This window comes from Populus alba, chromosome 1, assembly GCF_005239225.2.
Source record: "Populus alba chromosome 1, ASM523922v2, whole genome shotgun sequence".
In the NCBI taxonomy this organism is placed as follows: domain Eukaryota; kingdom Viridiplantae; phylum Streptophyta; class Magnoliopsida; order Malpighiales; family Salicaceae; genus Populus; species Populus alba.
The window spans coordinates 31,860,113-31,885,370 of NC_133284.1; the positions used below are offsets into that span (position 1 = coordinate 31,860,113).

General features: G+C 34.6%; 1 protein-coding gene across 2 annotated transcripts; it reads right to left on the minus strand.

Annotated features, from left to right (window-relative positions):
• Positions 1 to 1,262: 1,262 nt before the first annotated feature.
• Positions 1,263 to 24,703, minus strand: LOC118055531 (uncharacterized). Of its 2 annotated transcripts, XM_035067452.2 has the most exons (35): positions 24,414 to 24,700; positions 23,280 to 23,447; positions 23,102 to 23,191; positions 22,796 to 22,932; positions 22,595 to 22,685; positions 22,405 to 22,487; positions 22,169 to 22,275; positions 21,693 to 21,845; positions 20,725 to 20,789; positions 18,843 to 18,930; positions 18,638 to 18,716; positions 18,447 to 18,555; positions 16,539 to 16,598; positions 16,242 to 16,360; positions 14,414 to 14,795; positions 14,128 to 14,312; positions 13,962 to 14,034; positions 13,171 to 13,321; positions 12,909 to 13,078; positions 12,428 to 12,778; positions 11,890 to 12,057; positions 11,476 to 11,769; positions 10,742 to 10,918; positions 10,060 to 10,323; positions 9,353 to 9,451; positions 9,062 to 9,246; positions 8,315 to 8,650; positions 7,448 to 7,601; positions 7,228 to 7,338; positions 6,700 to 6,867; positions 4,175 to 4,301; positions 2,844 to 2,993; positions 2,653 to 2,768; positions 2,515 to 2,574; positions 1,263 to 1,828 (listed from the first exon to the last, which is right to left on the minus strand). In XM_035067452.2, the coding sequence occupies exons 1-35, from the start codon at positions 24,600 to 24,602 to the stop codon at positions 1,658 to 1,660; spliced, it is 5,430 nt and encodes a 1,809-aa protein (XP_034923343.1). In that variant the 5' UTR covers positions 24,603 to 24,700; the 3' UTR covers positions 1,263 to 1,657. The 2 variants fall into 2 exon arrangements, 1 of the variants encoding a protein (XP_034923343.1); XR_012168143.1 differs by lacking the exons at positions 1,263 to 1,828; positions 2,515 to 2,574; positions 2,653 to 2,768; ... (2 more) ...; positions 6,700 to 6,867; positions 7,228 to 7,338 and adding an exon at positions 7,928 to 8,087 and having other exon boundaries at positions 7,461 to 7,601; positions 24,414 to 24,703.
• Between the last annotated feature and the right edge of the window lie 555 nt (positions 24,704 to 25,258).

Sequence of the window (25,258 nt, forward strand, 5' to 3'; positions counted from 1 at the left end):
GAATTAACTCAATAAATTCATGAACCTGGTTTTAAGACAAGAATAACTTCATAAAAAAAAATTGAAATAAATAATGAAGTTTAATTCTTAATCAACCCAATATTATGATTGATTTTTTTTTAAATAATTAATTACTAAAAATATCAAAAAAATAATTAAGGTCAACCGAGTTAACCCACCAAACCCACGACCAGAGTTATGAGTCCAAGATAACTTCGTAGAAAATAAACTAAAAAAAATTATAAAATTTAATTCTTAATCAATCTAAGTATGAAACTGAAAAAAAATAATTAAAAAAACTCAAATTAATTTGGTTAATCCATCAAATATGTTCCCTGAATTATGATATTAAGATAACATTATAAAAAATAAATTAAAATAAATTATAAAATCAATACTTAATAAATCTGATATTAAATGTGAAATAATAAAAAGAAAGGGAAAAAATTGGGTACAGTGAAAACCCCTCCCCCTCCCCTTTCAGTTTTTTTGTTTTTTTGTCAATAATAATAATTATAATTATAATTATAATTATAATAAAATTGATTATCAAACGTTGTAACGAGATCATGCATGGAATGGTAGTTCAAATCAGTTTTTGCATATCAATACAATGTCTTAACCCTAAGAATAATGAACCATCCACGTAGAACTAGCACATTCAAAGCATAACCCTTTCTAAAGTTAGAAACTGACATTGTATTATCGATAAAGAACTGTTTGTTGTCACTGCTTATCACTGTGGATTAGATATTAAAATTTAAACTGTGTAAAAGTAATACCTAAATCAGATAATTTTATTTTTTAATATTTTTATTAAATCTGATGAAACAGTTTATACTTGAAAATTCTCAATCTAACTATTTATTTAACTTAAATTTTAAATTGAATCATTTAAGAGCTATATTAATGTAATTTTGTCAGCTTGGCAAGTGCAAAGAAAAATATATATATAAAAAAAGCAAGTTATAATATATCTATTCAACTCCCTAAATTTGAAATCCGGATTATGTATTAGGCCAGATTTTTTTCCTTTAAATAAGAAATAAACAACCTATCATCCACTCGTCTTTTCTTTAAAAAAACAAAAACATACAAACTTAGCATAAAAGCAAATATTACAACATCCTTTCAGGGTTAAAACACAGCCAAATAACCTTTTAGTTTTCCTTCCTCACTTGCACTTCTATATTTTGTTCAATAGTTAACATCATTAAATTCCATGTAACCCACCAAAGCAATGAAATGATTTATACTATATGTTGAAAGAAAAATGGATGTGGATTTGGTGTCGCTTACAAATTTCAGGAGAATATTGTTTGATCTCTGAAAACAAAGAGTGAAGTACCAGTTTAAATAGATTCCTTATGACATACTCGCTAGGCATTTCTTACATTTAATTGGTCAGGAAGGACCAGTGTAAAATCTTTAGTTCTGAACTACTCGATCATCATACAGGTACGATACATTTGAATCAATTTTGTCTCCCTCACTACCCAGCTTCACTGTTATTGGACAGCTTTTGTATTTGCAAGAGCACATCGTAACGTAGCAGGCACCAACCAAACCAAACCAAACGTCTTTACCTCTTCGAAAATTTAAGCATGCACTTGCCAGTTTCACATCGATGAGTGAGTCCAGGTTGGCTTGGATATTCTCATTCTAGATTTTCAAAGATGTCAATGCATTTTTTCAAATATGATTTTGCCTCCTCATTCTTCTCCACTTCATACTGATGAAGAAGCTCTTCCTTAAACCCTACATCTGTCCAGCGCACTGATGCAAGACCTGTGACCTCCAGAAGGCACTCTGAAGCACTTATGTGAACCTAAATTTCAGAAAAAGGTAATCAGTAAACAATTAAATAAAACACATTGGAAAAAAAAAAATGGAAGAGAAAGGTTATCTTATGACGTATGTGTTTGGTATTGTGGTGCATGGTGCTTTTCAAAAGTACTTTATATATAGTGGGTTTTGACCTCTTATTCTGTCTACACCCTCGAACATTTTGTCTTCAATTGTCATTTTGAGATGACAAAATTGCGGCAAATTACTAGCCCGTTAAACAATGTTTAATGCATGTGTGGCGATGCTAGAGACATTGTAGCTAACTATTGCAACAGAGGCATTCTCTCCCCAAGTCCTTCAACTTCATACGAGCATTTTTATTTTATTTCAAATTACACAAAGTAGAATTGAAGGTGCATCGAATGGACAATTGAAGAACAGTATATACAATTCCGAGATAGCACAGCTATTGCATTAAGACTTCTCTGGCAGCCTGTTCATAGCAGAATAAATTATTAAATCATTTGATGAAGCTTTTATGCTTTGCATGTGATTTTTTATTTTTAAACTCTCAAAGCCACAATAGTCCTGCTTGCTATTTGAATTCAACCCACCTACCTCTTTCTGTTTATGTTTCCTTAAGAGCGATAGACAAGAAAGGGGACAAAGAGGCCTCATCACTTGAGGCATAACTATCCTTAAGAATTTTCCAGAATGATGACATACCTGAGCAATCTTTATCGTGCTTATACATTCAACTATCTTTGGTGATACAGAATAGAACAGCTGCACACAAACAGAATATTAGTCGAAGCTATGCAAGAAGATTCAGCTAAATACAAGATTAAAGATGAGCTCTAATACCTCCTGAACAAAAGAAGTTGTGCTATCATGCTGAGAGGCTCCCTTAGAAGCCTCCACCAGGATGCTCTGTAGCCTTGAGCAAAGTTCTTTAATTAATGAAAATGCCAACAATTTGACTGCCCAGAACAGTTCACGAGTTAGAAGTACAGTTTCACAACACTCATATCAGAGAAATTTGTAAAATATAATACCTGTCCACTGAAACCCAGGCGAGAGAGAGATCAAGAGCAGGTCCATCAAGTTCTTTTTCTGTTCAAAAATATCATTTAAATGTGCCACGTGGATGCAAGACATCACGCAGCCAAGAATCTTTTCAAGTGGCACAGCAGGGTCCACATTATCTGATTCCACACAGGAAAACATATGCTCAGACTAGAAGGTTTCCTTCGACCAATGACACTTCAACTTGCTTATAAAGAAATCAATTAAAACAGTCAAAGAATGATTAATACCATCGCCTGTATTTGTCATAGAAATATTGCTTTGGATATAGTACAGAAGGATTCATGGAAAAGACAACTAGTTGCGTGCAGAAACAAGGAATGCCCAAGCATGGATAACATTAATTCCAAATTTAAAAAGTCACTTCTAGTCATTTTTTGCTTTATAAATGACAACCAAGAGTAAGCTTCAAGACATGAAGATATACATGCAGCAAGCAAAAGATGAAAAAGTTATAATCACTTGAGCTCTAGTGAATGCACTTATCACAGTTCAATGTCATTAAAAGGTGTTGCCATGTCTTGTAACCTTCTTTGTACAAATAACTGTGAAGAAACCACGGTGCAGCAAAGAGGCAGCACAGTACACAGCATACTCATACAGACATAGCACAGCATCAAGATTAAATATTGACAAACATTTCTGTAAGCCCTACTAAGAATTCGTGAATCAATATTTCATATAAGTATAGATAATAAACCTGTGCATGCATACAAAGATGTCAATCATTTGTCACAGGATATTATTTGCAATGTCCATCTTTGAAATTGGAGTTAAACATAAGAATTTGACACAATTAAAGCAATTTCTATAAAAAGTGATGGCATAAAGGAAAGATGGAGCAGCGCACTCAAAGCCCCTTTAATGTCTTCTATCGATAAAGTCAACAAACACACCAGCCTCCAACCCATCCAGATTCTGTACATCAACAGGACACTAATTGATTACTGAATAATATAAGCAACATGTTGAGCAGAGAAACCTCCACACCACTGGAGCAGCATCTGCTATCATTTGTTCATGATATGGTTGCTTTAGTCTACACTCACATTCAAATCTTGCGAACCTCTTTATAATTTTCACTGGATCCAATCTCAAACTTCGCACAGATAAGCTTTAATGCCATCAGAAACTTGAAATAGACACATTCAATGCTAGGTGATGGTCATATTTCAAATTTAACTGAAAACAATCAGCATTAGCTTCTGTATCCAGCTCAACTATGTATTAATAAAGCTCAATGAAACAGCCAAAGAAATAGAACGAAATATATAGCATAAATATAGCATCTGAATGAAACCTGTTTTAGCAGCATCACTTGCCAAATGTGCTGACCCAGATTTATTGGCAGCAGTAGAGTCGCACATCCCAAATAATAGAGGAAAAATCACATTAAAGAACTTCGGATCACCAAAAGCTTTTATAACCTGTGAAGAAATGTACACATTGCAAAACTTACATGTAGTTAAAAAAATAAAAATAACAGAAAAGATGATGTGGAACATGTCAATAGAAAGACTTAAGTCAAAGCATACAGCTATTACAGCTGTATGCTTGAATAGGAAATAGGAAAGCATACAGCTGTTACAGCTGTATGCTTGAATAGGAATATAAATGATTGAATAGGAAATAGGAAAGTCACAGCTGTTACAGCTGTATGCTGGAATAAGAATATAAATGATTGATAGGAAAGAGGAAACTTATTTAAATTCCTAGATTCCCTCTTTGTAATGGCCATGTACAACACAACTTTTCCTATATAATGAAAGCCTAGTCGAAAGGTGAAGGCAATTCAAACCATTCTGTTAGAACAGCCTAGGGGCTGTTCTGAATCTGACTTTTAAAGGCTGTTCTAGGGCTGTTAGAATTGTATTATTGTTGATTTATGATGGAATATGAGGAAGGATGTAGATAGACTATGGGAGTCACATTTAGGGTTATGAAGAGTCACACATTAGAGGAGATTGAGTCAAACAATCAAAGAAAAATTGCTGGCATTTTTATTCCTAAACTGTAATTAAAATATTAAAAGAATACATAACCTTTATATAGAGATGCTAGTACTCCTAGTTCAACAATGAGGAACTTGAAGCTATGATCCCAACTGAGACTGTTCCAAATCTGATTTTAGAGGCTGTTCTAGGGCTGTTAGATTTGGTATTAATGTTGATTTGTGATGGAATATGAGGAAGGGTGTAGATGAATTTTAGACGTTTGACGCGGTATATAGCAAAGATAAAACTAGAGTTCTCAAGCTCTAAACCACAAACCAAACTATAGAGAAATCTAGAGAAGATTATCTAGTATTTTTTTATTAAATCTAAATAATAGTCTTGATCTCCATAAAAAAAAAAAAAAAAAGGCATTCTTATTTATATTAGTTCTAGAATCCTTTTGAGGAAATGATTCTTAATTAAAACTAAAACTCTTCATAGGAAAGAAATGATTTCTAATTAAAACAAACTTAATTAATAGAATTCATCTAGCATTAGGATTCCTAAATAGTAAAATATTAATTAAATTGAAAGTTTTAAACTAAGTAGAAAACAAATAATTAAAATCCAAAATTAACTAGGAAAATTATTAAAACAGGAAAACAGTAACTTCATGCTTCAATCTGGTACATAAACTCTTGGGATAATTGTTTTCCATCAACAAGTTCTTCCGGTTGAGAGATTTAGATGCTCTGGAAATTGATCTACCATAAATTCTAATTTAATATCCATAAATATTAATAAAAGTCAGGATGGACTTACTAAATGGTGTGCCACACTTCTTGGAACAAACATTAATGGGAACTGAACAAAGTTTAAATTCAGCAATAACCATGAGCCATTTCTGAAATGCCTTGCATCAGTGAGTGGAAGCTATGACCAACAATTTTAGTTGAGTTGAAAATAGTGCTTCATAATGTGTCTAGATTCAGTTTAGTTAGAAGTGAGATGAAGATTTTCAATTACATGTTTGGGTAGAAGACAAATGGAATAATGGGAAGAGAAAGCACCACGAATAATATCATAGGCCCTTTTTCATGGAGAGATTTAGATTTTTTGGAAATTGGCCTACATTAAAAAATCTAATATTAATAACAGTCGGATGAACTGCTTACTGAAAAGTGTAAACATAAGGATCTAGAAAGTTTATATTCAGACTAGATATGAATTGTTCCTAAAAATGATGTCAGCCAAGACAGATTGAGCTTCATTTCTCATCAATTTCCTCTCTCTCACAACTAAAAATTCCAAACATCCCAGTAATGTCTCCAGTGGATACATAGGGAACTAGAAAGTTTAGATTCAGACTAGATATTAATCATTCCTATCCTCTTGTTAAGATAAAGCAATTTATCTTATTCAACTGTCTGAAAAAGTGGATGGACTGCAAGCCAACTAAAGTATACACTTCATCAGTTGATTGGACATTTGATCACGACACCCAATTCAATCTGACATGAAACTCTGATCTCTCTTTACTTTGCATATGCTCACCCCCCATGCAGGGGTACGTATATGAAGAAAAGTCAAACTCTTGTTTTTGTTTTGGAAGAATTTGACAAGACTTGACAAGGGAGGCAGGTCCTTATTGGGGTCGCCTTCAAGATTGAAGGCTTTGGTAGGACTTAACCAGCACTGTGTATTATTCATGAACTGAAGTTGATTGAATCAGAACTTCTCTAAACTTGCTTGAACTACAGAGTCCAGTAATTGCTATTGAATGATGTGTTACAAAATAAGAAGGCAGCAATAATGGAGTGAAAAATGATATTATTTTAAAAAAGGAATCATTTTTATCAATACTTTTCCAGAATTATTACTGATTAAGTACCTGGTCAAGAGATGAGAAAGCTGCTTCACGGTATTTCTTCACCTTTTTCGTGCATGCGGAAGATACCATATTCAAAATAGCATCAGAGGTGACAGGATTTTCAGAGGAAATTGCTTTATGGCAGGATGAAGAAAGTGCACCTATTGCATATAGGAGGGACTCCTTACCCTGTTACGTTGGTAATCATCAGCAAGAAAATTGTAATAGCATGTAACTGAAAACAGTAAAAATAATCTGTGTCCAGTTGTCACATACATGGTGGCACTATTAGCAATGCACTCCACTTTTATTGCAAGAAAGTGCAGTGCCAGAAACTATCACTTCAAGTAATAGGTCACCATAATCAAGGACATAGGTCACCATAATCAAGGACACATGGTATCATAGAATTACAATCCTTAACTATTACTTCAAGTATCTATAGCAAACACTAAACTGTGGTGTGAATACAAATAAAAGGCAATTTTCTATTTTCTAAGTGTGAAGTGTAGCATTTCTCATATAAAAGTGCATGATGAGCATTCCTACCTCCCATAAACGACCAGGAAGTTCTTTCATTACAGAATCGAGCAGAACATGGTGATAAGAAGACAATGATTCACCCATAACTTCACTAAGCTTGCATATTGCCTGGGCTGACTGCATGTACAAGCAATAACCGTGCATCTTATACTTGTGAGCAACATAGAAACGGATCAACAATTGCAATCAATTTAGAAGCCAGCTGTAGAAGTGAAGACAGAATTACCTTTCTTTTACTTGTCCATGATGATGATGCAAGGCCTTCACAAATAAGAGAAACAATTTCTCCTAAATACAATTGAATGGTGACCCGTTCACCACTTGTACTGTCTTCCCACAGCTCCTCAAATAGGCCAGAAATATTCTTGTCATCTTCAAATCTGAATAAGAGTTTGACATTAATTTTTGAAGAAAAAAAGAAGAAGAGCTTTTTATTGGCAGCAATTAAACATATTTTGAAAGTGTCAAAAACTTGTTAGAGATCATCCAAATAGGTGGAAAGGGATTAAGGCTGAAGAATGAATGAAACAATTAAGGCTACTGATATCATACATCATTTACTGAGAATAAGTGGAAAGGAATACAATGACTCCAGAGAAGTTGTATTTAGAAGTAATATGGTTGCAAAAGATAATTAAACATTACATGAATAGCTTTGATATTCCAGTATCAAAAATATTGTGAATACATGGAATGAGAAATTTACAGGAAAGCAAGGCTAGTCTTGTATCCCTTGAGACATAATCGTAGTATGTAGAATGCTCACTGTTCATAAAATCCAAGGTCAAACATGCTCAAAATTGCAAGGTCAACCCTCAATCACTTTACGTCACTTAAAGCCACTTTGGGAGCTACATGACAGTGACCTGGCAGTCAAACAAAATAATTACAGAGAGAGAGAGAGAGTGGGAGAGATTCTGCAATTTTCAATTCCAACAGGATTTCTACTCATTTATGTTTGCAGCATTGCTCCAGCAATTGATTTTTAATTTATTTATAGCAACTAACATAATTTCCTGAATAAGAATCTCTAAAACTGCAAGTCACATCAAAATTAAAATGTTAGCTTTAAAAGAGATGATCTGATACAGACCTTGAAATAAATATAACTGGAAATATTACTGCATGATATCCACTCAGAACATCAGATGCCACAGAATAATAACTTTTCAAAAGAATTGCACATGAAATTTGAGCATTCTTTTCCCCAGTATGCAAAGCTGCAGTGTCTTCAATTAACTTCTGGGCCTGGGAATGACCAGCATGCTTCAGAACCATGGCACAAGCGCTTGCAAACGCACGCTTTGCAGCAGCACTTTTCTCCTCCTTAACCACTGGAAACAACACCCTCGATAATATGCTTGTAAATGGCTTTACATCTGCTCCAACTTTTGGAATCAATAAGCTGATAAAGCTGGCCACACCAACCCTGCAACATAAAAAATGGCAAGAATATGGACACTATCAGCAACCGTTGGCTTCAACTAAAATTGTTCACATAGAGACATCTACAATTCTCATAAACTACTTGTTTCTGTAGCAAACAAGGATAAAAAATTTTTGATTTCATTCTTGATATCTTCAACAGAAATTCTGCAATAATAATCTCACTTAACTCTTAATCAAATCACAACATTATTGATGCAGGACAGCTAGTTGATTGATAAAAGGTAAACTTTCTTCCAAGTATAACAAACATTAGTTGTTTATTTGTTCAAAATTGACTAGGGATTAATAGCTTATGTTTGAAAAAGAATTAGGTAATTCAGACTCCCCAATTTTAGATCCTACTATTCGTTAGCCTAATTATGGTGATTAATAAAAAAGCTCATTTACTCACCTAGTGTTGAGTCCAACACCTGATCGAACCAAATGAGCAAGGCGAGGAACCAAGAGATTTAAGGATTCAGTATTTATAACATTTATGCATAGGTCAAGAGTTTCCCACATAGGAGAGCTTTTCGCAATTGAAATCCGCAAATTCTCAAGCTTCTCTGACTGTATTCCAACATTTTCTGCATGCAACTAGAAGAGAAAAGGGTAAATTGATAATTAGATTGCATTTTTCAACTGACTAACTGAATAAAAAGATAAGCATGGAACTTCCATAAAATGCTAACTTGACACAAACCTCAACATAATTGAGACCTTGGTCTTCGAGGCTTGACAAACTTTCCAGCATGCAACAAACTAAATCAGACAGATGTGGACGAAGTGCAATCCCTGCACCCTGTGAGCAAGATGCAAAAACAGTTACTATTTCAACAAGGCAGTTGATAGTGAAAACAGGTCAATAATACTCATCACTGTAACTAGCCAGATGAAGTGCAAGATGTGAGTACGGAAACTTACTGTGCAACAGTTAAACTGGTAATTAAAGAAAGATCTCTATTTGTAATAATTAAGCACTTGTGTGATCATGGTTAGGAATTTCATATTTAAAGCGAATACAAAAATTGAACAGATAGAGTCGGTTACCCTATCAGGTAATAACTAGGTTAAGATAGTGATGGAGAAATCAGGTTTTTCTTTCCTAGCCACTGGTTTTTACATCATGTGCTGCTTTCCTTAACATATTTACACACATACATATGTTGATCTGTTCAAGACTTAAATGCATAGATACACATGGATATATGTGCTAACATTTTGCTATGCATATGTCATGAAAATGAAACATAATATATTAAAATACATTTACTATCTGTCCTTCAAAGGTGGCTTCAATATACAAGACACATTGGTGTTTCATGGGGCAAACAAAGGTAGTAGAATGTAATCAGAAATGCAGGTATTTTCTATCAACTCAATACGATATCATTGCAAAATATATCCAACCTTTGCAAGCTTCATAACAACACCAATTGATGCCTTGCGAATACTGTCAACTTTACTTAAAATGCCATCAGCAAGCAACAGAGGCAGAACAATCCCCATTGCTTCTCTGGCGTCTGATACTTCAGTAAGTGAAATATCGCATAGCCGTATTGTTAATGAAGAAATAGCACGGCATAATCTGTCTCCGGCATTTCGGACAGTCTCCTTTATATCATCCATGGCACGGAATGCTGCTGTCCATATTTTCTTCAAATGCTTTCCAACCTGTACGAGAATAATTCGATAAATCAAACAGACAAAGTGGGATGTTACTTATGTTAGAGTTGGATTATGATGAGAATGTATGCAAGAAACTCATCTCAATTTAACATGTGGTGGTCCTGTGAATTTGTACGAGGATGGAAATTGTATGGGTGATATACAACGAGACAGTTGCTCTAAGCTATCAATACTATTTGCTTTTAGTTATTGAGATAAGTACAGGACTACGATGGCCTATACCATGAACCAAGCCATTGACCATATAAATTCACGAGACCACTTGTAAGTACATAATGAGGCACATAACACATTGGAAACCAAGAAGGGAATACTTCCTATCTTAAATCAAGGACTAAATGAATGGAAAGATTAGGCCATGTCAACAAAGACAAAACTATATGCAAAATGGCAAGTACATCACCTGTTCGAATTTTCTCCCTTGAATAATATCTGCAAGGGCAAGACAGGAAGCCTCACGTGAACGCCAAAGCCTAGATCCACATTGAATTATTAAATCATCAACAATCAAGTCAAGATGTTGATCAATAGTTCTCTTTGGATCTGCAACTAATGACTTCCATATGTGAGCCATTGCATCCTAAAAGTGATGAAAGAACAACGAGCAATGAGAAAGGGACAGGACATTAATTAAGCTACTTATTAGTTATCAGACAACTTCATAGTTCATCATATATTCAGGAACAGCTAAGGATGCGTTTGCTTGTCAAAAAAAATTCAGTTTTCCAGAAATCTTCAAAAAAATAATAAAATAAAATAAAGAAAACACATTTGCTAACTGAGAATAAGAGTTGTTTTCTTGGAAACATGAGTTTTCTATTTCTCCTCTTTTCCAGAAAATTGGAAAGCAACAAAATGGTTATTTTCCAAATTCTGCAATATAAAAATAAGGGCCTCGTTTGGTTCATCATTTAAAGTTTTATGGTTATTCCTTTTAATATTTTCAAGTTAAGCCAAACAAGTCCTTGTTTTCTATCTTGGAAAAATTGTATCTAATAAATATATTTCCTTAATTCTCCATGGAAAAACCTCTTTACAATAATAGGAAAACTAGAGATGGAAACTAAAAAAATATCTTCTGAAAGTAAACACAAACCTAAATGATTTTTTGTTTTGGTCGAGGGTCTTTTTGTTTACCTGCACATTCTTATCAGGATCGTATTGGTATCTAACTAGCCGTGGAATCAATAGTTGTAAGCGTGGTTGGAGGGCATCTCCAGCTTGTTTGGCTATCTTGGAAAATCCAAAAGCAGCACCCCTCTTGGAATTTAAAGAAGCTTGATGATTAGCCAGATCCATAAATTTATAAATCATGTCCGGTTGGCCCATCTCATTTGCTAGACTGCATAGCTCCTTATAAGTGCTAAGTTTCCCTCCACTCAGACTTTCACCAATAGTCCCCTCTTGGAAAACTTCAGAGTCTTCTACCAGCTGTATATTAAAAAGCTACAGACATCATCCTCAACACGACATAAAAATATAAAAAGAACCAAAGGCGAAGATAATAAATAGCATGTTTTCCCCCAAAAAAGAAAAAAGGCAGGCTTTTACCTTGATAGCTCTTTTCCTCTTTCCTGAACCTGTCAAAGTTGTTACAAGTGCATCTACTAAAGTTTTCTTCATTGCCGCATCGCCAAGGTCATAGACAATACTCATACCTTGTGATGCTAGCTCTTGTGTAAGTTCATTCTGTTCACCAAGCAAGTGTGAAAAAGCCTCCTGCATTCATTTGAAAATTATTTAACTGATGCCTCATGGCATCAACAGAAATACAAGAAACTGAAAGCAATAGAATATTCAGATGATAAGAACATTTCCTGAAAGAAAATTGTGTTCTCATAAAATGTCTAAAAGCTAGAAGTTTGGTTGATAAATCAGTTAAATGAATGGTGAAATTTTTAACATGCAATGTATTTGTGGAAGATACTCCACAAACTCATTACCTTACAATGAAGACTAGAGTAAGCATGCCAACTCAGAAAGATATATGGCTCAACTCGAGGAAGAACTTATTCCAATCAAAAGGGGATCTAATTAAAATATGTGGGAGATAAAAAGGTAGATATTGCCCTTTTAACTATTGTCAAACCTGAATTTGTGGAAGCATTTGTTGGATGGTCGGGTGACGACCACAATACATTGTCAGTGATAGTAGCCAAACAGTTCCAGCACAGCGTTCTTCTTTTCTGCTACTGTATAAAAGAGTCTCAAAGAGTTTTCTAGTAATTGAATCTCTAATGGTGGCGTGGTAATCTTCATTAGCTTCACATTTCTCATTAGGGTTGTATTTTGACAAAGATAAGCTTATGTCTCCCAGAAGAAAATTTGAAGTCATTGAAAGTGAAGAATAGTTAGTTTTGAGAATCACATCAGCTGTAACAGGAATCCCACCCCACAAAAATGACAGAGCCTCCCCAGCAGCAAACAGGACATCCTCAACCTATGGAACTCCAAAACAAATATGAACTAAATTAAATCCCAGCAAAGAATTATAGCAATAGTTGCAGGCAGGTAGATAAGTGACACTAGAAGATAGGATCATAAAAGAAAAATATTTATTTTCTACACACCTTTGACCGACAGAGACTAAAAATCAAATCAAGGGCAATATTCAGGAGTGAAGGTGATGTTTCCTTTACACAGATGTGTCCAAGGGAGATAACGATTTTCTGAATTGCTTTATTGTCATCACCGGAGAGTAGCTTGCTCAACTTTTCATTTAAGAGTATCAGAACGTCAACTGCAGTTTTAACCATGGAATAATGTTATTAACTGACCCTCACTACTATTTTTCCCCTTCTGCAAGCTATTATTGGTATCTATGAACACCACCTGAACTAGAATCATCAACAAGAGGAGGTAATGGTGCACGTAATCCAATATGACCCAGAGCTTGCATAGCAATAGAGGCCAATGTTGCGGTCTCAGAATTAGCAACATCAGTCAGGCATTTAAGTATTTTCTGAAACAATGTCCCTGGGATCTGCAAATAATAATGTTAGAATTAGTGAATACAAATTGGTAAAATGGAAATTGAAGAAGTACATTAAAATATAAAAATAAAATGACTAGTGAATGCTAAACAAAGAAAAATACAATAGCAAGATAAAAATAACACCAAATAAGACTTAACGTCTCCATTTCATGGAAACATCAAAAAGAGATGCAAACCTAGCATATGAGAAGTACACAAAAAGCATATAGAAGTTTTTCTTAAAATAAAAGGATAAAACCTAAATTGTAAGTTTAGCAAGGGCATGTGAAGTTGTGATATGGACATCAGGGTCTGTGGCATCGCAAACCCCAAATAACCTTGAGGAAACATTTTTCAGTGATGTTCAAATACTAAGGGTTTCCCACTTTGATTTTACCTCTGTACATTTCTGATTGTCCAAGATAGTGGTTGTGTTCATCAATGTGTTAAATTGCGCTGCAGTGATAGAACTGTGCGCAATAACAGCATGGAAAGGACATATTCTTAAAAATGTTAAAGATGACCAGTGAGGAAGAAAATATAGTGTTTGGACTTTGCTCAAAACAAGGATAGGGAAGGGTTTAAGAAAGGTCCTGATTTCATTAAAAGAAAAATTCCAGTAGAGGTGTTGCAGAAACATGCAACTTACAGCAACCGCTTTAGACATACACTCTGCAGTAGCATATCCAATTGCACACAGCATTCCATGAAGTGACTCAAACCTGGAAAAAAAAAACAAGAAGAAAACTCATAAAATCTAGAATCAGAAATTGTTACCACCAGAAACTAGAAACTTGATTTGATGGACTACAAACCTTAAATTGTTTGTTTTACAAATTGCAGCAAGTAGCTCAGAAATTAGATCTGATGATGTGGCAGGAGGAATAGCAGAGCAAGCTATGCCAAGTAGGCGTGCTGCCGATTCACGAGTATCCAAGTCTACATGACTCAGTAATTGTTTTAGCCATGATATTCTAGGCACATAGTGTGATGCGATCATCTAGAGAGAGCGAACGAGTTAAAGAAGTCTTCGTTGACATGCAAAAAAGGAAAAAAATAAACTATAAAATCAATATAAAGGAAGAGAAAACTGTGAAAAACCTCTGGAAGATAAGATCCAATTGTAATTAATGCCTTGGAAGCAGTGGCATGCAATTCAACAGAGCCTTCATATGCCATAGCATGTTCTAGCAGTAAGCACATTGTTTCCACTGAAGACAGAAATTCAGTTGATCTCCCTAAAGAGTTGTTTTGGTCCAACTCTGACTCAAAACACTTCAACAAAAACTTGATCATGGCCACATACATTTTAGATGAAAAAAGAAGCCTTTGTTCCCTCATTTCACTTGACTCTAACAATTTTGGCTGCTGCTTAACAATATAATCCAACATCTCTCCAAGTTTTGGGTATTTAAAATCAATATTCTGTATTCTACTTCGACCCGTGTCTTTGTCAAGAAACAGGCCTTCAAGTGCCATTTCCCTGGAGAGAGAGAGAGCAAGCCAGTATTAGGTTTCCATAATGAAAAATTATAGTGTGAAATCAACCATCCTTGGGATAAATTCACTGTATATTGGTACTAAATAAGACATTGGAAACTCTAATGCTGTAATAGAAGAATACATCCACCTCCCCCCCCATCATTTTCTGCTTATTGTCCATAGGACTATGACAATCAAAAGTTTAAAATGATACTCCTCAGTGAATTTAAAAATCCTGCCACATTTGAATAATAAATGCTACAGGAATACTGTATGGTGACAAATTGAAAACGTTTGATATATTTAAAAGCATTACAGGAAACAAGAAAGGTTCCAATAAAAAAGAATGGGAAACATAAAAGACTCAACATATGAGGCATAAAGTAACAAAGAATCAGAATTCAAAATGCCGAATGAAAAGAAAATAAAATGATTCAACCACCTCAAAAGCCCTGGAACAGAAGAAAATTATTGAGATTGAACAAGTCTTTTAGGAACAAAAAAATAAACTAGTGGTTTTTGTTTTAAAAATGTTATTTCACTTTTACCTCTAACTATTTTTACATTGCTCAATGTTCTTGTTTTTAGTAAATTTGGAAAATGACAAGGGATAATAAGGGAAAATGAGTGAAAGTAGGAAATTTATATAGGGACTAAGGAAGTGATCGAATTTTCAACATTGAATGAGAATTGGAAAGTGGACATTTGCGTCAGGACTGCTGAAAATGGAAAGTAGGACATTTATTTAGGGATCGAGGGAGTAATAGAATTTTCAACATCAAATCACAATGTGTGACAGGAGAGATTATTAGGTACTCCAAGTGTATTGATTACTCACTCACATAAAAGTAGATTCAATAGGTAGTTATCATAGAAGGGCCTTCTTTCATGTCAGTGAAGGAGCAACACACCATGACTAACTAATAATTTCACTATTGTACAAAGCATGTGCACAGCCAACCACAAATACAGACAATTGATCCAAACTTTGTAGTGATACTAACATTTTATCAATGAACAAATAAGAAAAAGAGAAGCAGTCAAAGACCAAACATTAATATGCTACAAGTTGTATTTATCTGTATTGGATCTTGATATGGGCCATAGAAGTATTGTATGCCCTCTTTCATGTCAGTGAAGGAGAGCAACACACCAGAACTAACTAATAATTTCACTATTGTACAAAGCATGTGTAAAGCCAACCACATGTACAGACAATTGATCCAAACTTGTAGTGATACTAACATTTTATCAATGAGCAAATAAGAAAAAGAGAAGTAATCAAAGATCAAACATTAATATGCTACAAGTCGTATTTATCTGTACTGGATCTTGATATGAGCCATAGAAATATTGTGAATACTGGCAATATGATAGCAAGTAGCGCCACTGCATACAAAAGCAAACATCTGCTGTGGGATAAATGCAGAATGTAAAACTTCAATACCTTATATCCAACCTAGAATCTGCCACACCAAGCATGCATATAAATCTACTTGGACAATGCTTCAAATCAAATAAAGATGTTGCCCATCTCACTGCACACAAACGTACTTCATTTTGTTCCTGGTTGGCACCACATAATTCAAGTTCAAATCATGAAGCAGCAAGTTGTAAATAAACCAGAATCAAGTGTAAGAAAATATAGTTCAAAGCAGTTGAAAAAGTAAAGGTGTCATAGTTCAAAGCAGTTGAAAAGGTAAAGGTGAACAAGTAAAAATGAAGATATCAAGTTGTTCAATACTGCTTGAAAATTATTCAGAAGAAGAGTCTCCAGGTCCATCAATACAGCAGCCGGTGCTCCCTGAAGACCAATAATGCATACTGATTAATAACATCAAATAGGCAGTGGGTCGAGATAGTTTTATGACTAAAGAGAAGTACTTATATTCTGGAAATAAAAATTAACATTTAAAAACAGAAAGCAAATAAGATCTAGCTCGGGAACATTGAAGAGTTTGAGGGCTGTGTTTCAAAAGATAAACCACCAGTTGCAACAAGCAAGCACTAAAATTCAAACTTTGAGATTGAACCATGCTATGAATAGAATGGGCGTGAAGATCAGTGCAGCAATTAGTAGCAATCAGATACATGACAAGTGGTTGAATAGTACTATAGCAGTAATGACAACATTAGTTGTTCTGGTGTAGCTCTAATAATGAAGTTAGAGATAATGGTATTTTGGAAGCAATTGGTGATAGTTGGTAAGCCGTTAAGGTTATAGTGCTGTCAGTGATGATGAGAACAGTACGGCAGTGCTGACAGTGGTAATGACACTATAGGTTGCAACAGCAATAATGGTGATCGCAACAGGTGCCAGAGGCATAAAAGTGGTCTTTGGGATTGGTCAAAATGCGGAGCTTGTTGAAGTGGCTAGCAGCTTTCACAGGTTACAGCATTAGGGAAAAATCATTATCATAAAAGGAATTTAAAAGACTTCCAAAAAAAATGAAAGCAACTTAAAAGTGGGTATCCAGAAACATTGAAGAGGAAAAAAAAAGTAAAAGAAAATGAATATGGTAATTAGGCCATCCAATCCCTTCTCTACATCATTTTATGAATTTCAGAAATTTCTCAGTAGTTAAACCAGACATCAAAATTTTCAATTGGGATTCCTGAATTGTTCTCACAACTAAGTTTCTCATTCAACACAATCTTACATCAGTCTGTTCAAAAATAACAACCAATTATAATTTCAGTCTATATATCATCATGGACAAACCAGATTATTCTCCTATAAGAACCTGTTGTTGTTTCTCCTAGAATTGCCAAGATAATGGGGGACAGATTAGAAGTTCAATCAACACAGCCCTCAGAACTGTATTAAAGCCCCTATCTGCCAACTTGGCATAACAAATGTCGATGACTAGGATGATCAAGATAAAGCAAAAGTTTTTGAACAGTTTTCTTATGGGCTTTAGAAATATCAGAGACTTCCAAGAGAGAGAAGAAAGCTTGAAGCAAATAAATCAGACCATTTGAAATTAAAGACGTCATATTTTCTTAAAATGATTTTCAAAAAAGAGCTTAGTCACATGGATTATCAACTCAGCCCTCAGAACTGTATTAAAGCCCCTATCTGCCAACTTGACATAACAAATGTCAATGACTAGTACGTTCAAGATAAAGCAAAAGTTTTTGAGTAACTTTAGTTTGGGCTTTGGAAATATCACAGACTTCCAAGAGAGACAAGAAAGCTTGAAGCAAATAAATCAGACCATTTGAAAATAAAGACACATCATATTTGCTTAAAATGATTTTCACAAATAAGTTTAGTCACATAGATTATCAAAAAAATAATTGTTCAATGTTTACTGAACATAAAAATAGAAATAACTACTTTCTTTACCAGTAAATGAAAATTAATTCTTCCTAGCCAGTCTTGTATTTTATCCTTTTTCTGATAAGTAAATGACCAAACTAAATTAAAAGGAGCACAATGGGGGCCTGCTCAGCTACACAGAGATCAAGAAATAAACATATAGGAAACACCATAAAAATTAAACCAAGATGAAGCAGCTTTCAAAAAGAACACAGCTTGTAGCGTCACAAATCTAGCTATTGCATGCTGACAATGAAACCTCTGGGAGTAAAAATTTTCTCTGACAGGATGAAAAAAAAATGTAATTTAACAAAGTGAATCCAAGCATACCTTGTATGCAGCAGCAAGAGAACTGGTTGCTTCTTGGATAACAAAACGAAGAGTTTCGAACTCAGTTTTCAATGCATCAAAAAGACGAACAGCCATATCAATCTTGTCTCTGAAAATGAAAGGAAATGGCCACCAGATTATTGTCACAGTATGGATACAGAGAAGCAGAAAGGAGAAGATGGACAAAGCACCTAAAGAGATGGGGAAGGCGCTGCCCAAGTAATCCAATTGCTTGAAAAGAAAATGTTTTGGTGTCCCTAGCAATAGCATCTGGAATGAAGTAAACAAAATCAATCTCAATTGGTATGTGAAGTAAATTGAATCAATCAGATTCCAACCATAGTGCTTTAATATAGATAAGACAAGGGAATCAAAAGAGCTCTGTGTGCATGACACCTGAATCTGAGCTTGAATAACTATCAAGTAACTTCAGAATCCCAGTCAGTATAACAGGGCCCATGAGCTTCAGCTGATCACTTTTTGCCTGTACATATTAAAATAAAGAATGTTATAATGACCAAGTAAAAACAAGAACGTGAAATTGTATCAACATTTTGCTTGCAGAGTTCAAATTGAAAACACGAGAGATGAAAGAAAATAGAAGTGGAAACATGATCTTATCATCAATAATCATTTTTTTGCCAAAAAAACCTGTCCTCTTTGAAGCAATCAATGATTGATCGATAGTTTGGCAACTTGCAAAAAAAAAATATATGGTAAACCCATAGAGAATATGCTTGCAGTTCAAAGACGAGAATGAACTGATTTTAGCACAAGTTCTTGGGAAATGGCTAGAGTTACAAAAAGATTCTAGAATATGGAAATAGGCTTTTAGGATTTGCATGAGGGAGACAAAAGTCTGGAAAAACTGAAATGGTAAAAGATCACAATATCAAATAAAGAAAAAGCGTAAAACTTACGTATAAAAGAACTACGATTACAAACAGAGCCTAGGTAATGAACTAATTAAACTAAAAAATATTCTAGAACATTAACCTCTTAAAAATACAGAAATACTTGTGTATAAAAGAACTATGATTACAATCAGGGCCTAGGTAATGAACTAATTAAACTAAAAAAAATCCCAGAACTTTAACCTCCTAAATTACAGTTGACTGTGAATCTGGTATGAATGCTAAAGAACTTCAAATTATATACTTCAAGTCAAGGAAAACATGCAAGATTCTCATAATCTCGTATAAAACAGGACTTGTCTACGGCTACTGCTTCATGGATAAAAACATTTTGTCAGAAAATAATCATTGTACAAGGCATTTTCAGATGTCTCCGTTTTCTTCTAGCATGCTGTAAATTGAGATAATTGTGAACTGTTTGAACATTAATGTTTGGCGAGGGAAGTTGGCAGCTAGCAGTAGCCACCCAAGGCAGGTGTCCAACATTAAGAACTGTTTGATATTGCTGGTGATGGTGATCAACAGCAACAATGGTCTAGTAAAGTCAGCAATAGTCAACACCTGCAGCTGAGTGAAAAGTCCACATAATTGCAAAATCCTATAACAGGCATGTGCTTAGTTAAGTTACTTCGGCTCAATCATCCATTGGTGACAAGGATAAAAATTATAGTTTTCTGACTTGTCAAAAAATAATAACCCTGACTCTTAAACCACATAGAGAAAAGAAGTCTGTTTACTAAATTTCAATAGCAATGCAAACTTTGGCCACAAATTCACTGTGCACCACTAGTGGACAGAAGCATAAAAGACCTCTCTCTACATGCATCACTAATTGGTAGGTAAAGGACTTCAGACAGCTACTAAGAAAGCTATGAAAATGTGTCAAGAAAAGAAGTCTGTTTAACAAATTTCAATAGCGATGCAAACTTTGGCCTCAAATTCACTGTGTACCACTTGTGGACAGAAGCATAAAAGACCTCTCTCTATGTGCAGCACTAATTGGTAGGTAAATAAAAGACCTCTCTCTGCGTACATCACTAATTGGTAGGTAAAGGACTTCAGACAGCTACTAAGAAAGCTATGAAAATGTGTCAAGAGTACTTCTTGTCCAAGAAATCTTCCACTGGAACAAATACAATAATAAATTATTTTAAACCTGACATGATAATACAATTTGACATAATATGAAGTTTCAATCTATGTTCATTCTTCTCCCACTTGAGAAGGCATGTTTAGCAAAGGTATGTTAAAATGTAAGGGATTCACCTGATCCTTTATACTGCTTGAGCCAAAGGTCAAAGGTCCCTTAATCAAACCAGCTTGAAAATTTAAAGTACAAATCCAAAACTGAACAATAAGCTTACATGCTTAAACACCCAAACAGTGAATTCCATTCCCAATTGCTTCAACCTTGAGGTGGTACCACTTCCTAGTGCATTCCAGAAGTTCAAAACAGAAAAACATCAGCAATAAATTTATATCACAAACTTGGCATGAGGTTCCTAAACTGTAAGAGCGAGAAGGGGAGAGAGAGAGAGAGAGAGAGAGAGTTCCTCAAATCATCTATTAAAGATAATTGCATACACAAACTAACATCGACACACAATCCACCCCCATTTATTCCCCTCCTTTTTACAATTTAAATATAACAATGATCTAAAATAGGTCTTTTTTTAAAATATAACATAAAATAAAAGGAACACCTTCAAAATATATAATAGAACCCAAAAAAGAATATTGTTGTTAAGATGGCAATGGTGAGGAATAAACACAATGTGCATGCCTTAAAACATCTATTCTTCACTGAAAGAAAAGGAGACTCCTCATTATTATTTCTAGTTGCACACACAGATAAGCCAAATTACTGGTAAAATTTTCATCACTTTGTGCGTTAAAGATCAGAGGACTCTAAAAGAAGTGAGCATATGAAAAAGAAAAGCAAAACACCATAATTTTCCTCTCAACTTAAACCGAAATCACTAACCGGTCTATTATGCTATTGAATAAAGCTACCATAGTCTGAAAACATTGATAGAATAATTGACAACTTCTTTCATGCTTCACAAATAATCAAATGGTGGAATCAACAAAAACAATAGAAGTAAATGAGTGCATTGTGCATTTACTCCTTACTGACCATGCATCTACCATGTGAAAAATCAGTTTTCGGTCATGCAGGTTTGTCAGATTACTTGAATCCTATATGAGGACCACAAAGCTCAATTTTTCTCATCAAATAGCACCACAGTTATAATCTGCTTGAAGAGTTTTTACAACCCCTCCTAGATTTGGCATCGAAACCATAAGTAATTAAATGAAAATTCATAGTTACCATATATGCAACCAAAAATACACTGCAGAGTTGCTGGGAAACTGTTTGCGGCAGTAATAGACCGGCAAAATACAGACATCAGCTTTGTTTTCAAAGAAACACTTGCTGGGTTGACTTTAGATTCTGGAGCGACATTTCCAGTGCTAGTAGTACCTGCAACAAAGTATCTTGTTCAGACTTGTAGATGCACAATAATACAGGTGTAAATATATTTTTTATAAAAAATATCAAGTAAAAGCAAAGGTGAGATCCCCAACCTCACCCTCCTCAGGACACTTCTCTCTTGGGCATACAAAAGGGGATTAAGACTTAACCTCACCCCCCCCCAAAAAAAAAAAAAAAAAACAGAGAGAGAGAGAGAGAGAGAGAGAGAACATGAACTGTTGGTACCCAGAAATCAACAACTTCACATTTTAATTCAAAACGCAGTAACAATATAATAAAGCAGAAGTAGCAAAATGAATCAACAATCATACCATTGAATAGTAAAAACAGTTTGTTTATCAAGTTTGAATCATCTAAATTAGCACTTGCTGCCTTCTTCCTCAGGAGCTCCTCCCCCTTCTTAATAACTGCCTCTTGACTTGAAAACATCAATCAGCAAACAACAAATCACAGTCCAGGTATCAAATATATTTAACAATATTAAATCAAGAAAGAAATTCAAACTTGTCTTCTAGTTATAGAAAAAAAAACAAATGAACATCTGTACCTATCTGCGCTAGCAACCAGATATAGGGGATAAACAGGTTCTGGACCCAGCTCCATAGCATCAACAACATTCAAAACCCCTAACTGTTCATGAAAAGCCAAAAGCAAAAAAAAAAAGTACATCTCATTTGAAAACCAAGGCAAATATCTATAATCTCCAAGATCAGATGATATTCAGCTTCAATTTTCACCTTTCTCATCAGAAGTTCTTCATTTTTTAAGGGATTCTTTCCTGCAACACGATTGCTTTGAGCAATTGAAAGCCCGGGTGAGCATCCTCCTCTGCAATAAAAATAAAAGAAGAGAAAGTAAATGAGTAACTGAATAAAATTTTCCTGACAAGCAAACTTTTGAAAGATCATATCGCTCTTATGATGAACTTAGTTCCAGACCCTTGAGATGACTGCTTGTATAACATTAAATGAAGGCAGAACTCAGCAAATAATTCTCTGTCCTGAGAGCCATTCACTGATCTATACTTTACAGCAACTTCTTCATCAATCCCACTAGCATGACATTCACCAATCACCTAAAACCAAGCATTGATAAGCACAATTAGCCATCTTCAATTATTAAAGTTAGTATCATTTTAACAGATTTATTATGACAAATCCTTTTCTATTTTTTGCAGAACTTCCACTCCTAACATATTTTTTAGACATCAAAATTGTTGAAAAGTAGTGAAGGCTGAAACTTACCCTGACAACAATTCTCAAGATAATCTCTTGATGTTGAAGAGGAAGTTTAGAGATGTTAGCAACAAGCACAGGTGCCATATTTTCCTTTTCCTATAACATGATAAAAAACTCATTGGAAAAAAGGTTTACTTGAAAGTGTTCAACAAGACGATTATATTTGAAATACAGATGCACATACCTTTATATTTACCCGTTCAAATGCCATCTCAATATACACGATGCAAAAGTTCTTGACAATTGCAGTGGCATTGGCTTCGGTGTACAGTTTCCATAACTCTTGTAATGGCAAACCAATCTCATGTTGATATTTCACTCTCTTGTTGACATGACTCAAAATTTCAAGAACCTGACACAACAAACACGCTTTAGCAATTTCTGATCCAGCAAGGAAGAGAAGGAGAGGGTAAACTAGGCATTGTGATAAGTAATGAAGGGAATTCATCGCTTACAGAATTTGCAAATAATATTTTGAAAATCACTTTAAGATCTTAAGAAATCCAAAATTTTCCAAGTGGCACAGGTCTTTTAGGAACAAGAGCATTTTTGTAATTGCACTGGAAAGGGTTTATTTGACCTCCGATGTTGAATCCAACAGCACGCTACTTTAGGCTTTGTTTAGTGAGTTGACTGCTTCTTCCTCCTCTTTTTTATAATTCACAAAGGTTCCAATCAATCCAGGATTCTGTATTCTTTTTGGTAATTATTTTTTAGTCTAATTGGGTTAAAACAAGACAGATATAGGGTCTCTCAATTTTTTAGTCAAATAAATTTGGCTTCCCCGCTTTGTTATGCATTCAAAGGTTCCATGAGTGGAGAATGCACGCCAAAATCCAATCAAATCCCAAAACAAGACCCATCTAGGTATAACATTACGCACCCAAGAATCCACAAGCAGCATATAACAATGTATAAGTGTAATTTTTTTCAACTTCACCTTTTTACTATATTGTCCTACAATACTCCAATTATCATAAAACCCTAACCTTTAAGCAATGCGAATTCTTCAAAAACCTAACCCTTCTCTCTCATACCTTAAGCAATAACGCTCGTGTCGAGAAAGTTGCTCTCAAGAAGAGAAAAAAACACCACACGCACATCACAAATTTCAAGAACCTAAAGCATTTGATTCCAAAACCTATTTAAACATTTCCATTCGTTCTCTACTAACAAAAAAAAATAAGTAACAATTTCAGTGAGTGTAATAGAATTCAACTCTAACTCAACAAGAAAGTAAATTAAAATAACCAGAGTCTCCAAAAAAGAAATAAAGACTAAAATTAAAGGCAAGAGAGGATAAGTTTAAGGTTTTTGCCTTGTTGCGGACGGCAGTGGAGTTTGACGAAAGTGACGAGATAGTGAGAGGGAGAATCTTAGACAGTAAAGTTTCAAGCTTCGAGTCGTCGCATAAAGCCAGCCGAGTTAACATTCGATCCAGTAATTCTTCTGTTTCCGCATCTGATTTTACTACTGGTGACGAAGACGAAGACGACGATTCTGCCATTTGTTTCGCTTTGTGTTTTTCTTTCGTGACAAGCCAAGGACTCCACAAAAACAAACCGAAAGACAGGGAGATTGCAGTGTTTTGTGATTGGTAATAGGCGTCGTTTTGGGGAACGGAGAATTTTACCGCTATGTCATTGGGCTGCGCGCTAGCATGGAGGCATTGGGCTATCAAACATTTTAGCCTATTTAGGTTTTGGACCAATAGGCTAAAATGGGCCAGCTTTTTTGGGTTTTCAACGAGGGAGTTGTCTAGCACAAAATGGGTCAGACCTCCCATGGAATTTAAACCGTTCAAGAATTCGGTCCTTCAACTACAACTTTTAGAATTGTTCTCGAGGAACCAAATTTCAAAACACTATTAATTAGGACTAGAATGAACATGTAACAACTATTAATTAGGGATGTGATTGAGTTTCTTAAAATTACAAGTCTTAAATTGAAGTTTAATAACCTATTTCATCCGTCAACTCTTCCACTTCAACCACCAAGTAGCCATGAACAACTATCAAATCATTCTTTTTTAAGATCTTGTTTATTTTCGTGTTGAAAAATATTTTTTTATTTAATTTTTTTATTTTTTATTTAAAATTAATTTTTTTATATTTTTAGATCATTTTAATGCGCTGATGTAAAAATTAATTTTAATAAAAATAT

Excerpts from the sequence above, each read along its gene's own strand:
- LOC118055531 (XM_035067452.2), bottom strand. The coding sequence starts at position 24,602 with ATGGCAGAATCGTCGTCTTCGTCTTCGTCACCAGTAGTAAAATCAGAT. Across the intron at positions 20,790-21,692 it reads TATTTTTGGTTGCATATATG|GAAGTGGTACCACCTCAAGG; the intron begins GTAACTATGAAT and ends GGAATGCACTAG. Across the intron at positions 14,796-16,241 it reads GATTCTAGGTTGGATATAAG|GGAAATGGCACTTGAAGGCC; the intron begins GTATTGAAGTTT and ends CTCTCTCTCCAG.